General features: G+C 34.5%; 1 protein-coding gene across 8 annotated transcripts in view; it reads left to right on the top strand.

The window, feature by feature from the left end:
- plce1 (phospholipase C, epsilon 1) overlaps window positions 1-18,275 on the top strand; it is a 310,281-nt gene that overhangs the window by 261,596 nt on the left and 30,410 nt on the right. For all 8 annotated transcript variants that reach the window (XM_039772108.1, XM_039772100.1, XM_039772116.1 and 5 more), the window contains 5 exons: window positions 1,866-1,981; window positions 5,700-5,814; window positions 8,757-8,888; window positions 13,144-13,473; window positions 14,647-14,810. In XM_039772108.1, coding sequence (XP_039628042.1) covers window positions 1,866-1,981; window positions 5,700-5,814; window positions 8,757-8,888; window positions 13,144-13,473; window positions 14,647-14,810 — 857 coding nt within the window. The remainder of the gene's footprint in view (window positions 1-1,865; window positions 1,982-5,699; window positions 5,815-8,756; window positions 8,889-13,143; window positions 13,474-14,646; window positions 14,811-18,275) is intronic.

Genomic DNA, 18,275 nt, shown 5'->3' with positions numbered 1-18,275 from the left:
TTAACTGTATTTATAAAATATAAACATAAATTAGAATGGTGAAAATGTTTGTACTCTTATTTACACAAGTATAGCCTGCTTCACTCATGTTATTGATACATTTAGGAATGCATGACTTTTTGTTCCCTTTATTTGTTCATTATTAATGCCGCATACATTATATAGTTTTAGAATTTTATACTTTTTGTCAAGTTGTATTAAAAACTTTGTATATTATCTATTTTAATGACAAAACCCAACAACATTTAGGAATTAATACTATATTTTCACCACTGCCCATTCTAGGATGGGTTCCTTGATTATCAGAAGCTCCCTGCAGACCTGAAATAGTTAAGTGAGTGAGGCAATGTATGAATGGACAAATATTTCCAACAACCATATAGAATACCTTTGTTAAATAATTTAGTCTTTACTGAATATGGATATAGATGTCTGATTCACTAACCACCTTCACATAAACTGTATTGAGGGTTGCACAATAACTTGTTACTCAAGGACCAAAACTGAATAATAAGTTATGGAAATCATTTTGCACATCTCCTCTTAGCATGCTAACACATGGAAAAGTAAATATCTATTTATGGCATGTGAAGCTACTGGCTGAATATCCATTAGCAAATAGCTGTAGCCTTCATGAACAGTGTCTAATTATATAAATATGTCCTTCAAAATCCAACTAAATTGTCATCTTATATGTCTGGTACTTGTCCTGTAACTAGCTTTGCACAGCTCTAAAACGGGATTAAGTGGATTTGGTAATGTATGGATGGATGGTTAGATACATGGAATTCTTCAATCTGCTTATATTCTTGTTCAAAGCTCCACTAGTGCAGTGCTTATCTTGTTGCCAATTAAAAGATTGATTAACATCATATTCTTTAACACTGCTTCACCAATGTTGCAGGTGTCCATTGTTTTAATATTGGACAATAAGTTTAAAATTAAAACATTTTAAAAGTCTTTTTATGACAAATCCTATTCAAAGTGGTAGCACAGTAGGTCAGCATAGGTTGTTCTCTAGGTATGCCAATTTGTTTTGAGATTTTTATGTTACTAGAAGAACTTTTTAGAATCTAATTGTTTATTTGCAGTGGAAATACTTATGGGTGTTTAGACACCAGGTCGCCATAAACTGTATGGTTTATACAGTAAAATGGTCATCAAGGTCTAGCCAGCATGTCACCAATTTATAGATAGACAGACAGCAAGGAGGAAATGTAGCTTTTTCTAGAAGTTTGAGAAATATAATAACAAACAATAACAACTCCTTCAAATAGTCACAAAATTTACAAAAAAGAAGAAAACTTCTGACTTGGCTAAACACAAAAGAGCAGTCACAGTGAGGCATTATAAAGGCATGTTGCCTTTAGTACTTGTTGGTTACTTTAAGAAAAATATGATACTGCATTTAGTAATTTCCAGTACAGCATTTTGTCGTACCTAGTTCATTTAGCAGAACACTACTGAAGAGCTGAGATCTTACACTAGAAATAAATATTCTTATATTAATTAGAACAGATAATGAACTCACTATTGTTTGCAGTTAATTCTATGTGTAAAGAATTCAGTTACTGTAAATACTGTACATACTGTAACTGTAAATATAGATATACTGCTTCTTTAGTTATACTTTCTAGGAATCCAGGATTTTTTTGTTTTGTAGTTTAAAGACAAGCTAAAATGCATGTAGTATCACTGAACTTAAGACAAAGCATTTAGTAACTGTCAACAGCTTTTTCATTATGGGTAATTGCAAAATGTACTGGTTTTCTTTTTGATTAGATGAATGTCATTGCACAGCTCTTTCAATATAGCTGAAAGTCAAATAAGATTTTAAAGAGTTCTCTTTCCTTATTTTTGGCCAGACAACATTCTTGATGATCGATCGGAGGGAAGATCATCAAGTGATCGTTTTCAATTTGAATACAATGAAGAGACTCCCAAAAAAATCAAGAAAGCAGACAATAACAACAAGGGAAAGGTAAACTACAATTTTAATTTATGTCATTAGCAGCACCTTAAATACAGTATACATTCTTGTAAAATTTATTGTGTTTCATTCTTTTTTGTCTGTGTTTATTTGTTATATAAACAATATGTATAACCATCTTAGCAGACTAAAATCACAGTGGCAACATGCCACGTTGAACAGACCAAGTGACTCAGCAACAGTCTGCAGCTCCTTCTGTAGTAGTTCCAGACCAGATCTGCATCTGCATCTGCTTACCAGTAAAGGGCAAGAAACTGCTGCAAGCTGCCAGTCATTCCAGTGCAAGCTAGAGATCAAAGTGTGATAAGCTCAAGGGGACATTATTGTAAACATTATCATTATGTATGCAAGAACAGCTCTAAAATGTATGGTTCATTTGAACCATAAAGTATATATACACTCATGTTCAGTATGTTAATACATCTGACAAGTGAAAACAGATAAAGAGAAATAAGAACAGCACCATCAATTTTATACATATAGCTGATGTGAAGCATAACCTTTTTATTTCAAAAACTAATAATAAGTACTGACTTCTCTTTATAGATCAGTAATATGATTATGGTATATGCTTTCATTTTAGCAATGCTGTTTGCAATCCCCAGACATTTTCCTCTATAGTATAGCAGATTCAGTTTTTAACCTAGTTTTTTAACTTTTTGTCTTATTAAGTATTTTTCTTTGTCACTTGGTTTAACATATGTTGTGGACTTCAGAACATGAAGATATATATAAAAATAACAAATGTACCACACCACTTGATTTTACAAGGCTGGTGGTGGTTTTCATTTGGCCCACAATGCATCTTCAAAAAATACTTCATATTGTTGAGATTTTAATGCCATGCATATATGATATTTTTACTATAATACAGTACTCTTAGAAGGCCATTACAGTTAATATTCATCATCTGCCTCTCTGAATATTAGTAAAGCAATTTGCTAAAACTTGTCGTAAATTCAGAAAATGAAGAGGAATAGAAGAAGCTACAAGTTAATACTGCTATACACTGGTGAAATAAAAAAATTAAAAGCAAATAATTAAAAGTAGGGTACAAGACATAACATATTTACTGAGATAGTAACATAGGTCAGCCCTGAATTCTTAGATCATATTTATTTTTTCCTATATTTATTTATTTATTTTACATGTGACTCATTTCTCAGGACTTTAACTTATGTAGACATTCCCTTCAGACAAAGTACAACCAGCCCAGTACCTCCTGTTAATTAAGAATATATTTCAAATGGTTTTTGCCAGTTTGTGTAAATTATAGCACAGCTCTAAGTGATGCTGTCAGTTACAAAACTGATGACTGGTTTTGATGCGCAGATTTAGAAGATGTACTGTAGTTAGGAGTGTGCATATTCTGAGGTGGCCTTATTCCCTTTGTACCTGATAATGTTGATTTGACTGTCTCTGCAGTGCCCTAGTAATACACCTTAGATATGAGTGTCTGTGGAAGACCTAGTCCTACTGCTGTAAATTGTCATGTGAGAAAGCTTTTTAACATCAGCTACATTTATATATACATCTATTAAAAATATGAGCTTCAATATACTGATTCAAGTTTATTCAACAATTTAAAAACAGCAGAATTTATAAATAAAACTTGGATTATTTTATTACAACATATTATTCTCTGACTGCCTACTTCCATACACAGCAGTAAAGGTAAAAAAGTGCTATAAAGATTTAAGTTCGTTCCACTGGGACTACCATAGTAATGCAAGTCACTACAACACAGTAGAGATAGATTTACAAGAGTTAGCTAGAGCTGCAACACAACAGTAAAGTTAAAAAAGGTTTACCCATGGGAAAGTTCTTTAAAGAATGTCTTCTAGTGGCAGCTGATTGGTGCTCCCTGATGAGGTTAACATGTTCAAATAAATTAAAGATAATTACTTTGAAAATATATCACAGGATATGGCAGGTCAGCAAAAGTTGGAACACTTCCATGAGTGTGCTAGTTGGAGGAGTTGCCAGGGTTTTCCTGTACTTTTCAGTGAACTTACGGTTGGTTATTTAGCATGCTTGAGTGTTTTAATCAATAAAACAGGTTTAACTAATGACAGCTAAGGTATTCATCAATTAACTTCTTATAGATAAAATGTTAACAAAAGTTTTTGACATAATTACTAATGACACCTAAGGTATTTATCCATTTATACCTTGCAAATAAAATGTAACTAATTACTTTGACTTGATCTGGAAAAGAATATTGAAAAGAGATGAATGAGAAGAGAGAAGCTCATTATAATTGGCATTAACCCCAAAAATATCAGGCCCCTTACAAATAACATTTTGGCCTACTAGTCCAGAAACTTTGGGCATCCACACACTTAATGGTGTTTGCAATATTTTAATTGTTTATTATTTTTTAACTACATGAATACTAGGAGTGTCTTTGTATTATTCCCTGAGCTCACATAAATGGTGGAGAATTGAAATTTGCAAAAATCTTTAAATCGTTAGTAATCATAATAGATTTCTAAAATAAGAGTATTTTTTGCAGTAAATAAATTTTTGTAGAATACCATAAAGGAAAAATTTGTTTTTATTTTACATTCTTAGTTTTCCAACACATGTATAGTGGGTGCAATTCAAATTAAACAAGTGCACCTGTGTTTATTTATAGTTCCTTACAGTTTTGAGATGATATCCCTCTAAAGAAGAGTTACATGTGCTCAGGATTATTTAAAACAGATGAAAATTACTAGCATGAGCAGGGCTAGAGCTACTCAGATATGTTAATAGACATCTACTTTCACTATAACATTTCATTGTTACCAGTGTCTTAAACAGAGGTTAATTGTTTCTTGTAATATTACTTCTTTGTTACTCTGACTTTTTGTTTATTTAGATTTAACCAAAAATACCTGTGTGTTAATGCTACAACAGTTTGGCTCATGTAGATGCATTTACTTTGTAGCTGATTAATCCGGATTTACTGTCATTCATTGTCTAAACTGTAGACAATTTGCACTGTACAAGCTGTTACTGACAATTAGTATGTAGTTCCACTGCAGGTATTGTTATGTGCTGCGATATTGGAATTAAACTCCAATTTTTGCAAATTGTTTAGTTAGAGATCATAACAGGTGCATCAAAGATGTTGAATACATATTAAAAACTGTCAGTCTTCTAGGCATCAGATGTGGGACTTGAAGACTGTTGATTTGTATTGTGCTTCCTAATTTTAAAAATTTGACTTTCTGTTCTTTGTCCAGTCTTGCTGTGTATGCTATGTCTGTTTCTTGGTATGAATATATTTTATAGTTTTTCCCCTTTAAACACCAATTCTCACAAGTTAGGGTGAAGTGGATGGGGTTAGAGCATAGATGGGGTGTTCCATTTTATTGTTATTTTGACAACAATTGATTGTTACTTCCCTATTTTAGCCTCCTTTTTTAATGTCAGCCAAAATTTGATCACAATCCTGTCTGAATAGTTCACCTATGTGATATATGTTTAGTAAACTGCAGTCTAAACTCTTGGAAACACAGAATGAGCTCAATCAGATGAGTCACAACAGTCTCGGGTTAACCAATAGGCTGCAATGAAAACCTGTATTCACTGGCAACCCTTCACAGACATGGCAGAAAGTGGACAATATGATATCTTTGTCTGTTATCATATTTGTAGACTTATTTCATTATTCTCTGTACAATATTGTGTAATAGGCTGTGCATCAAAAACCTTTTTATAGATTTTTGACATGGAACTTGGTGAAGAATTTTATCTTCAAAACAAGAAGGAAAGTCGTCAAATAGCTCAAGAACTCTCTGATCTAATTATATATTGCCAGGCAGTAAAATTTCCAGGTCTGTATCAATTTTATTTTTTTTATTTTTTACTTATTTTCTCTTTATTTGTGTGTATATTATTGGATTTTTAATTAATAATAATTTTAGTTGATCATAATTGCGTGTCCCACTCTTCCTGTGCAAAAACTGTTTTCATTTAGATTGTATCCATAAAAGGTGAAAAAGAAGTACGTTAGTATATCACTAAATGCTCTTTACATTTTTGTACAAATTTCAAACATTCTCTACTATAATTTTAACTTAAATATCTTTTCAAAGTTATTTACATTTTCCTTAAATAACAATATACAATTTGTTACAATTGTATGTTTTTTTTAGAATGTATCTCCATTTATTTAGGCATAAACAGGTTCACCATCTTCCGGATGATCACACAATGAATCTCTGGACATTTTCTAAACCAATATACTTAGGTTGCAATACCTACAATTTATCCTCAAGACAATTACTTGAAAATGAATAAATGTAAGACTTGCAAACATATCGATGTAATCATTTTGACACCACATTAATTGTAAATGATTTTTAAGGTACTGAATTAATCTTCAGGCACCACTCTCAGTAGAATTGTTGCTTTGGTATAATTTGGAAAAAAGTTTGATTCCTGGTTGGGGTACCTTCTGCATGGAATGTTCACAAGATTCCTCCAACAGATCCAGTATCATCTGGTGGTTGAATCCCACATTTGCTCACTGTCAGAATGTAGTTTACCTGTACTCCCAGTATGTCTGGAGAGTTTTTCTCCCACATACCCAAAGATGTTCACATTATGGTAACTGGTAACTCTAAAATGTCTGCCCAGCAATGGACTACCTCCCTATCTACTGTTGTTTCCTGCCTTGCACACAGTGCCTCGAGGATAGTACCTAGCTCTTTGCATTCTTGAGTTATGTTACCTGGATTTCAGAATCTATGCCCACTTTTTAATTATGGAGTTAATATATCTTTAAGATAGAAAGATATGGACTTCACGAAATATTCAAGTAAATTTTGAGATAGCTCTAAATGTTAATTTGATTTGCCATCAATAGTATAGCATATAACCAATATCTTACTAGCTTTTTCCATTTGTTTACCTTTGAAAAACCAACTTTTGAACTTGGCTAATTCAGAAACTTTTGTTCACCATAACCTGTTATTACCACTGCTTTAGCTACATCTGAACACTGTGCCCCGAATTCTTTGGGTGCCTTATCAAAAATCTTTCATGAAGGTCAAGTTGAACAAACAGCATACAGTATGCTCAACTATAATATGATTCTTTTGTTGCATCATCAATAAATATTAAGCATATTAAGGAAGCACCAGCCATCAGTAAATCAATGTAAATTGTGAACTAAAATATCTTTTCTGGATTATCTTTTTTTCTGTTTACTTTCTTGTGTTTTATCACAGGTTGCAATTATTTGCCTGTGACACATTTACTTATATTATTTATTTACATTTGTGGCATAACCATTATATAATAGCTATTAACAGTCTTTAAACATTTTAACTGTGCTTTTAGAAATAAAAGCTGCTTGTAATGAGTGCCTAGATTCTTAGTCTTTCATTTGCTCCAAAAACTAGTATTGTTAAGTGAAACATTATTTATAGATTAATAAAGCACTCCAGAGAGTGAGAGTTACTGAAAAACATAGAGGTGTCAGGATAGGCATGTATTGTTTTTCTAGGCTGCCATTTGTGTTACTGATGGGGACAGCTTTTCCATCATCATTAGCAATGGACTTATGGAGATAATCAAAAACAGAAATACCAAAATGAACATTTTTCATTAAAGTTTGTTTAGTTACTTCATAATTGCTGACCATGCGCTTTGACCTATAAAGGTCATGTGAAAAGACAGTTTCCTCTTGGGGATTAATAAAGTATATCAAATCAAATCAAAATAATAATATACTGAAGAACTTCACTTTTACACAGTGGTTTCCATCTTACCGCCAGTTTACATGAAATCCCTACACACCACAGATGCTGTGAACATGTATGTGCTTTTCTTTCCTTCAGGAAAGACATTACCAAGAATCCATGACAGAAAATAATTATTTTAGAACATTAGAACAATCTAGACAAGAATAGGCCATTAAACCCAACAAAGCTTGCCAACCCAGCCTCTACTGTCTACCACATTACTTCGTAGCTTATTCCATGTGTCTATGGTTCTCTATGTAAAGAAAAACCTCCAAATGTTTGTGCAAAATTTACCCTTAACAAGTTTCCAATTGTTGTCCCCGTGTTTGTGATGAACTCATTTTGAAGTAATGATCTCAATCCTGTACTAATTCCCTTCATTTTTAAAGGCTTTTGTTGTGATGAATCATAATCTACCTTTAATAGCTACTGGGGATTTTTTTTCTTTATTATTGTTAATAATGCCTCACTTAACAACACAAGTTTCCAGGGCCTATGAGTGCAAACATAATTGTGAACAAATAATTTGACTTTAAAATACTACCTTTTACTTTAACTTGGTCCACATAGCTCATACTTGCTCAGTGTTGAATCACCTTTTTTATGATGTAAAGATCTTTACTACATAGTCTTTCCCAAGTATAGAGTAATTTTTTAAATGCATATTAAATGCTTGCATACATAATTATTAACCTGTTGAAAATTCTTTAGTAAATGCTGCCCATTACTAACAATTTGTTTGCTTTGTCATAATGCAAGTAGCTCTTTGCTGTGTGTAATTTTAGTGTTTTTTCAGTATTCCAAATGGCTGTTAACATACTACTGTTCTCTTTGCAGGAGAAAAATATTAATTTAAAGTCTTTTTTAATTTTTTGACATTTTATTTACCTCCTCCTGCTGTTAGCACACTACTGGGAACATATATAAAACCTGATTTGTATTTCCCTTGAAAATAAAGATGGAAAATAAAATTCTCTTTAGCTCAGACCTTTAACTTACTTGTATGTATAATTTTATGTGGGAACAAGGCCTTTCAACTCTGACTCCACCAGGATCTGGCAGAGGAAAAGAGAGAAAGAGCAGGAAGTATATCTTTGGCGCCAATCCTGGCAAAATGAGCCCTGGGGAATCCATGACACTTGTTAAAGCATCTGGAAAAGGTAAAGTAAATGCCTGCAGTGCTTATTTTTATATACTATAATGAAATAAAGAGAAAAAGTACAACTAGAACACAACCTTAATGTACACTATAAAGAAAATTTTACATGAGATTGGCTGGTTTTCCATTACGTTAATATCCTACCTATTGCTTATGATGGTCTGAGGAGATCCCTCCATTATGATTTCACACTAATGTAAAAATTGAAGTAAATAACCATATTGTTTGATTAATATATCTGAAATATGTTTTGTTTTGTATTTCTCAGAGGACTATTTTATTATAGGATGCATGTTCCCTGCAGTTCAATGTCCTTTTTTCTTGTTAGTATTGTTTGTTTTATTGATTCAGGCAAGTATATTTGATGATTTAATAATATATTATTGTATCCCATTTTTATACTTTTATTGTATATAGTATACAAGAAGTGGGTGATCAACTCCGATCCTGGAGAACCACAGTGGCTGCAGGTTTTGGTTCTAACCCAGTTGCTTAATTAGAAGCCAATCCTCACCAATAACAGATCTTATGTAATTTCATGGCTTGTTAGTGTTTTAACTCTATCATGTTAGTTCATTCTTAAATTAAAGTTTTCTTTTTCCTTTCTAATGATTAACTAGTGAATAATGAATACACACAGATGTAAACAGAGACAAGCTAGATGTAGAATTAATAGTTCCTTTGCCATTTGCGTTTTACTGCTAGTAAAGAGTAGTTAACACAATGAATACAGCTGTTTAAGACTAAAATAAGCAATTAAGGGTTCAAACTCTAAACAAGCGAGACAAATAAAATGAAGGAGAAAAGTGTTACTTAAGCAATAAGTTCTTCATCAGCAACTAATAATTTCTCATAAAGCAATTGGGTTGTAACAAAAATCTAACGCCACTGCAGCTCTCCAGGGGCCTCATGTATAAACTGTGTGTACGCACAAAAATGTTATGTACGGACATTTCCACGTTCGATTTGCGATGTATATAACCTAAACTTGCTGTAAGGTCACGCATATTTTCACAGTAGCTCCAACCCTGGCATACGCAGGTTCTCCGTTCAGTTTTGCACACTGGCGGCACCCAGCCTCAAAGCAGAGCTACTGTTCCAGTGTGGTTTCCCTTTCTTTTTTAGATCCACATCTCTGACGCGGCTTTATAAATACACTGAAATTAACCTGTAATAATATAATAATCCACAGAATGGTCAAACTGTTCTAAATACCATAGCTGCTTTAGTGTTGTTACTCTCACTGCACCTTTTTCTTCTTCTTCTTCTTCTTTCAGCTGCTCCTGTTAGGGGTTGCCACAGTGGATCATCTTTTTCCATATTACTCTCATTGCACCACTCAGAGTATTTATATCACTGTATCTGAGTGTGGAATCACAGAGAATTATCGGTATACAGCATCAAGTATACGCTGCCTCAGCCATGTTGTCTATTGAACTGGTCTTATACGGCAAACGCTTCAGAGCCTTTCTTTGTGGTTCAGAAACAGTTTCATCCCAAGAACTACAAACGCATTCAATCAGTCCATCAAGTGATCCTTGTAGAACTGTTTTATAAGTACAATCACCTCAGTGTAAACTTGCAACACAGTTATAATATTGCACAACCTGAGCCACTTTATAAAGCACGTATTTACATATGATGACGATATCACTTAAGATGAAATGCAGCAAAATATGTTTATTATATTATACAGATAAAACTTCAACTTCATTTAAATAATCTATACTGTATTGTTAATAATTAAACATGTGAGGACACGGTGCCGCAGCGCTAGCGAGGAGCTGGCGCTCCATTCATGGACTGTTCCTGCCTTGCGCTGTATTCTTGCTGGGGTTGGCATGACACTGGAAGGATAGATGGATAGAATAATTAAACATGTACTATGAAGATATTTCAGTGTTCCTTAAAAGTTTTGAAGAATCGGTGTTCTAAGCTTACAGATGGCTTAATGTCTGTTACAGAGCTGATTGTGTGGCGATTGGGTATTTGGAGAAAGAAAAGTAAGGACAGGAATTGGGAGTTAGTATGTTTGAAAGAGACAGTATTGCTGCAATAAATTATTTCATCAAAGGTTGCGCACGGCACAGCAAGCATCTTGCGTGAGACATGAACAATCACTGCACCAACGTATTCCCAAGTTTAATAACATGCTTTTACTTCTGCCATCATGAAAATGATATCAAGTATACATCTCAGTATTTTAATTATTCAGACAGCTGTAATATCACGAATGTAATGGAATCTTTGTCCTGTCGGAGAAAAAGAAAGCCCGTGTAAGAAGCACGTAGTGATTCACCCACATAGGCACATAGAAGACAAATACAAAACAAAGTATTTAACGTGCAGCTTTAGTTACAATGGTATTTCAGAAACTAGTAAATTAAACGATTGTAAGATGAAGTTTATGACATTCTACCTTAATGACAAAATAAACTATGTGATTAAAGTGGAAATTTTGAAATTAAAGTTGACATTTCATGCTTTTTTTCCCACTGTGTGCCTATTTTTTTTTCTCTGTACCCTAATAAGCTTTCATATGACACTCAGACGGTGGGCTACAAATCGTCTTTTCACGGCGACTTTGATAGCTGACAACTTCTTTTTTATTTCATGCACTATGCGACTTTGTGAACTTGAGCTTTCGAGTTTTTCCGACACTCTATGTCACTCAATCAACTTCCTTTTGTTGTTTATACCACTGTTTAAACCAACACATAGTACGATTTTCCTTGCCTCCATTTGGTATTTGCTGAAATTCTTCTATTTCCCCCCGTGCCTTTGCCATTGGCTTTTCACAGAACACTGAGCTTAAGGGTTATTTATATTGATTTGCATATTCAAAGAGGCGTAATTCTGGAAGGGGATTTATGTAGCGGGATTTATGTAGCGGAAGAACGTGGAAGTTGGCGTTTGTACAGATTTATGCATCTGGATTTTTTTGGCCGTACTCACATTTCCGCTTTTGCCCGTAAACCATGTTATAGTGTGAATTCTTCGCACGGCGTTATGCATGAGGCCCCAGGACTGAAGTTGCTCATCTCTGATTTAAAGGGTCTGATTCTTCAACAGTAAATAAATTAAATGAAGATAATTAGTTGCAAAAACTAGTCACTAATTATTAAAATACAGTGGAACCTTGGATTGTGAGTAACTTGGCTTACAAGTGTTTTGCAAGACGAGATAAAATTTTTAATAAATTTTGACTTGATAAACGAGCATCACGTGAAAACAACTAAGCTGATGGTTCTTCTCTCTCTCGCTACGTGATTGTGGGTAATTGTCAATCGGCATGCCTCACTCGTATAGTCAACATCCGTATGAGCGTACTGTATACTGTTTACTACAGCATTGTTTCCACGTGTGTGTGTGTAACGTGTGAGTCTCTGTTTTGCACCCTAAAACACGAAGCTGAGTCTCAGTACTTTAGCGACACCAGCTTTTATTCAGCTTGAAACAGTAACAGCACAGTTATTTATTGTAACGGGATCTGCCGCTCTCATATACACAGTCACAGCAGTCAGGCAGGGTCATGCCCTGGTTAGTGGCCAAGTAATACTGTGCCCTGCATATTTATAATGTTCCTTGTTCCTTGTATCACCCATCAACGGCAGGCTCTTATAGCATGTCTGCGATCTTTTCGGATTTGCTTTTTCGGCGAACTACTACAGTGCTGGGAGCCTGCGATTGCTTTGGGACGCTCTTCAGCGAGTCTTCCCGTTGGATGGAATCCCACAAGAGTTTAGATACTCACTCACACCAGCCATGATTCTTTTCAGAGGTGAAGTGCAGGTTAATTTGTTTTATGCATTTTTACTTTATATTTTGTAATAATCATTTTTATATGAATAGTTTTGAGCTGTGGAACAAATCATCTGAGTTTCCATTATTTCTTAAGGGGAAATTCGCTTTGATTTATGAGTGCTTTGGATTGTGAGCATGTTTCTGGAACAAATTATACTCGCAAACCAAGGTTCCACTGTAGTTAGATTGAAAACCTGTAGCCACTGTGGCTCTCGAGAATTGGAGTTGGCCACCCCGGTAAATACTTTCCACCTTTTTACTTACTGTTGTGTATATCAGAGGCTTCGCCTCAGTTACTGACGTCTGAAGTTTGTTCCCTGTAATGGTTTGCAAAGGTGCATACACCTGATGAGCCCCAATTAGGGTGAAATACGTATCGTGTACTCTGTATTATTTGGCAGGTACTTTATCGTATGCATATTTTTATATATATATATATGTATATATTTCAGGCTCTTTAGACAACATGCGACTCAGTTGGGAGGAATCCTCTGCTTCATCGTCTCCTCCTCCTCCTCTCTCTCTTCCTTCTTCTACACTTAGTCCAAATACTTCACTGAGTGCAATTATTCGGACACCTAAATGCTATCATATCTCTTCTGTCAATGAGAATGCAGCAAAACGTCTCTGTAGGAGATATTCACAGAAGCTAATTCAGCACACTACTTGCCAGCTACTGAGAACATACCCAGCTGCAACAAGAATTGACTCTTCAAATCCACATCCTCTTATTTTTTGGCTGCATGGGATTCAGCTGGTGGCACTGAATTATCAAACAGATGGTAAGAAGTAACAGGTTTATGTCTGTATTCAAAAGTGTTCTGTTTCTTATACTTATAATTAAAAATAGCATGTTCAGTAACTGACTTACACTGACTTACTTATACATATAGTTTATTTATTTTTTGTAATTCTTGTTTTTATTCCCGTAACTGAAGTCACAGCCAGCAGCTCTTATTTAGAGCATTAACATGGCATACTGCATTTTACGAAGAAGTGTAAAAAATTGAAAATGCAAACTCCTGAATGTATTTGCAGTATAAGGAATATCATAGATATATTCTACTGTACTTCAGTAAGAAGTTTATTACCTGTTGAGTATTTTAAAGAAAATTAAGATAAAAGTAATTGCAAAACTCCTTGTTAAAATAGAACTATTTAGGTGCATTCTGCAGTTGTGCCTTATTCCACTTCAAAAATTTCCTATAAATGATAATAGCAGACTCAGTTAAATGTTTTGCTCTGATATAGTAAATACTTCCGGGATGCTACATAAAATATGGCCATGTTTCCCCTAATTATGGGATGTAGCTTAACAGTAGATAAGAGAAGAAATTCTTAGATAGGACTTCCTATTGTATCACTGCACATGTTTTTGAATAATTTGAGTACTGAGTTCTTTTTTTATACATATGATAGTTTACTCACCATTCCAAATCTCAGTAGTTATTTACTTGTCTTGGTTAATGTTTATTAGAAAGAAAAACCAAATATTTGTTTGATTTTCTATTACTTTAAATCCAAGCTTCAACATCCTTATAATGTACAGTATCAAAATGCTTTAAGCCAAAGTAAAATTATGTTTAAATCAGTAAATTAACTTTATTATTAAAATATTAAATGAATTGCTTATAGAACTGATCTTCTTACAAACTTATTTATTTACCACCCTGCAAAATGTACACAAATAAATCAGTGTTTTAAATGTTTTAATGCTTTTCTACTAGATCAGAGAATGGCTCTTATATCAGTCAAATGCATTCAAATATTCACAGAGTTCTGTGTGTTTCATCTTTAATACTATGTAAGTCATAAATATTAGCCTTTGTGTTAGTTTTTGGACCTTTTAAAACAAATGTGTTTGATTAGTTTGAGACCATATGCTGCATTGTATGCACAGAACTGCTATCATTGTTTCTATAATGTTGCCTTTTTACATTGTTGTGTTTTAATAGACCTTCCCATGCAACTGAATGCAGCAATGTTTGAGGAAAATGGTGGTTGTGGATATGTTTTAAAGCCACCAGTTCTCAGGGACAAAAGCTGCCCAATGTACCAGCAGTTCTCACCTTTAGAAAGAGATGTTGAGAGTATGGGTCCTGCTGTTTTCTCTTTAATTGTAAGTATAAATTCTCCAGCGAGAGTCATGGCTACAGTATTACAGTATTTATATACAGTAAGTAGCTTAGGCATATGAGTTAAAATACAGTTCTTTTTAGGAGAAATTCAGTTTATTTAAAAACTATGCTCTTTGTTTATAAAATTAATATACATTCAAAAATTCCCTGGATCCTGCCTTACTGCTTCTCAGATTGCAAATTACATTGTGAAAGTGTGCCTAAATTTTCCAAATCTTGTTTTAATTGTTTCAACATAATTTCTCGATTAATATCTTGCAGACAACTTGTTGTGGTGAGTGATAAGCACTGATCCACTTTGGTCTCTTAAGACAGTACTGGTTTGACTCAAAATGGCCACATTAAGATTTGGCAGAAAGCTGTATTAAAGCATATGTGGGGGAATGGGTAGTGTTAAGCTTTTCCCAGAACTCTTTACCTTTCATTTTAAACTGCAACCATTCTGAGCTGTGCCATTTATTCTGATATATATATATATAGTAAAAGGCGCTATATAGCACCCGACCCAGCACAGACCACGCAGAGGCACGTGTACACAAACACACAGGCTTATTTTTTCTTCAGCTGTGTGACACGTCTTCCCCGTGCCACACAGCCCAAACACATTCCCAAAGTACAAAACAAAGCACAAAAACAAACCACAATTCTCCACCACTCCTCCCAGGCAAGCTTCGTCTCCTTCCTCCCAACTCTGGCTCTCCGAGTGGTGGTGGCTGGACCCTTTTATAGCCCACCCGGAAGCGTTCCAGGTGATTAACCACCTGGTCCCGATTGCACCTCCGGGTGGTGCTGAAAGCTCGTCCAGCAGGGCTGTGGAAAGCAGGCAGCTCCCCCTAGCGGCCATGCCGGGCCCCAACCAAGCTGTGGAGGACTCCATCTCCCATGGAGCCCTGCGGGCGATTGGGGAGTCACCGTCGGCCAGGGAGGCTGCCACCAAGCGTCCCGGGAACATAAATAGCAGGGGCGTCCCTGCCGGGCATGGGACCCGGCTGTCCTTCACAATATATACAGTATATATATATATATATATATATATATATATATATATATATATATATATATATACATATAATTATATATATTTATTCTTTTTTCACTAGATTAATTGAGTTTCTTTTGCTCTTAAGTAAGGTGGGATTAATATTTCTTTCCTTTTCTCCATAAATTGCCACTTCCTCTGCTCAGCCATTTCAGTTACAATAAGGCTATCAAGGTTTTTCATTTTTGTAATTGCTATGAACGCAAATACTGAATTAAATTGTGTAATTACAAATTAAAAAGGATTCACATTCTGGTTACTCAGTTTTTCCTTCCACATCCACATGCCATGTGTGTTAATTGGCCAGGTTTACTGTTGCTGGTATCTGAAAGTTTGCACTGCAATTGGTTCCTGCCTTGTTTATGAAGTTCTCACTGAACCCATGAAAATAGAATCATTTTTTGGTTGGTGAATAAATTGATTGATGTAAAGGATTCCAAGACCCTTTACTAGATTAAATGAGGTTAAAAAATGGATAGTTTTGAATTTCAAATAAAGTTATTATAATAGATTAAACATTTACATGTTGAAACACATTTGTGATTCCTTCTATCCTTTACTAGATTTGCTTGTGAAATTCTGTAAGACAGTGAGACTCAGTTTTAGTTACTGTTGGTGGTGGATGAAAGGCTTCAATTTTGATCTCTGAACAAGTGATATTTAAGTTTTCAGTTTACTAGTCAGTTGTTGAGCCATGTATGTGGAATATAAAGAACTCAATGACAGTACACACTGGTAACACTGAGCTCTAGATCTTTACGAACAAACTGCCATATGCCATATGCTAAGTTTTATTTTTTTTTACATTTAAGGAACTGTGCTTTGACTTAAGAAAGGGAAATTATTATTTTTTTTTTTTTCCAAAAAAGCCTGTGAGTTAATATAAGTGCCTGTGAGTACCAGTATTCCATTTTTCTGAACCTGTTTACTACAGTTCAGTTTAAGCAGGTCAAATGCTGTCTGGGTAACATACAGGTATACTGTATATAGCCAATGCAGTATCAGGGCTATGTGTTTTCATCCATCCATCCTTTATCCAACCCGCTATATCCTAACTAAAGGGTCACAGGGGTCTGCTGGGGCCAATCCCAGCCAACACAGGGCGCAAGGCAGGAAACAAACCCCGGGCAGGGCGCCAGCCAACTGCAGGGCACACACACACACACACCCACACACACTAAGGACAATTTAGGATTGCCAGTTCACCTAACCTGCATATCTTTGGACTGTGGTAGGAAACTGGAGCACTGGACAAAACCCACGAAGACACATGTGTTTTCATGCTTGCTTAATTCTGAAATGCAGGACTAAATTATTAATCTAACTTTCATAAATGTACTTTTTCCCGTTTAGAATTCTTCTGTTTTTGGCATTTTTTTGTCTTGAAATTGGGGAAAAAAAGGTTTTAGTCCCTTTTAATGTAAAAACAGGTCTCTGTTTCAGCATCTCATCTGCTAATATAAAACAATCTTTGCTTTTTCTAAGGTACTAGTTGCCAGAGGCATATATTTAAGTCATATTTAATTTGCACCTACACCAGCAATGTTGAGCCAAATGAGATTAAAGCATATTCCAAGATTATTTCTATAGGATTTGAGAGGAACAACACTCTGTCTAGGAAGAACATGTAGACTCTATGAAGACATTGACACAGCTTCCTGGAGCTTGTAGGCAACAGCACCACCCACTGCAACATCATTTTGCCATATACATTTCAAAGTGAAATAACTATACATACAGTAATTATATTTCTGATACTGAAATAAAATCAGATTATTAAACAGTAAATAATGTGCACTTCTTAAAACTTGTGGGAACAAACCTTACCCCACTCTCTCTCTCTCTCTCTCTGAATGTGGATTTTGCATACTCACACTATGTCTGCATGTATTTTCTGTAAGCTACAGTTTTCTCACTCACCCTAAAACATCCAAATAGGCCAGTTTATCTGATTTGGCCCTGTATGCCTGAGTGTAGATGTAGGAACTGAAACGCTGAATTGTACTGGAAAAGACAATTCAGAAAATGAGTGAATTAATTGTAATTTATTAATTTTTTATGTTTTATTTTCAGGGTTAAATTATAATAATGATTAGTGTTTTAATAAGCTGCTTACAATTTAAATTTTACTGTTAAATTAGATTGATACTTTTGTAATTAAGCTAATGTTTGAAATTTGTTTTAATCCAGTTTATGCATTGAATTTAATTTAATGTGAAATAATACAAATCACCATCATATATCTCAGTTTTGGATTTATGTCCTTGTGGAGGATGCAGGAGGCCTTAGATTGCAACAGCTGTTACTGAATTTATCTGTTATTAGTTTTTCATCTATACAGTACCATCAGTTATTCCTAATAATTTTAAATGCCATCAGATACGTTGGCTCATTTTCTTTTTAACAA

The sequence above is a fragment of the Polypterus senegalus genome, chromosome 1 (assembly GCF_016835505.1).
Source record: "Polypterus senegalus isolate Bchr_013 chromosome 1, ASM1683550v1, whole genome shotgun sequence".
Lineage (NCBI taxonomy): Eukaryota > Metazoa > Chordata > Cladistia > Polypteriformes > Polypteridae > Polypterus > Polypterus senegalus.
This window is presented reverse-complemented; position numbering and strand designations above follow the sequence as displayed.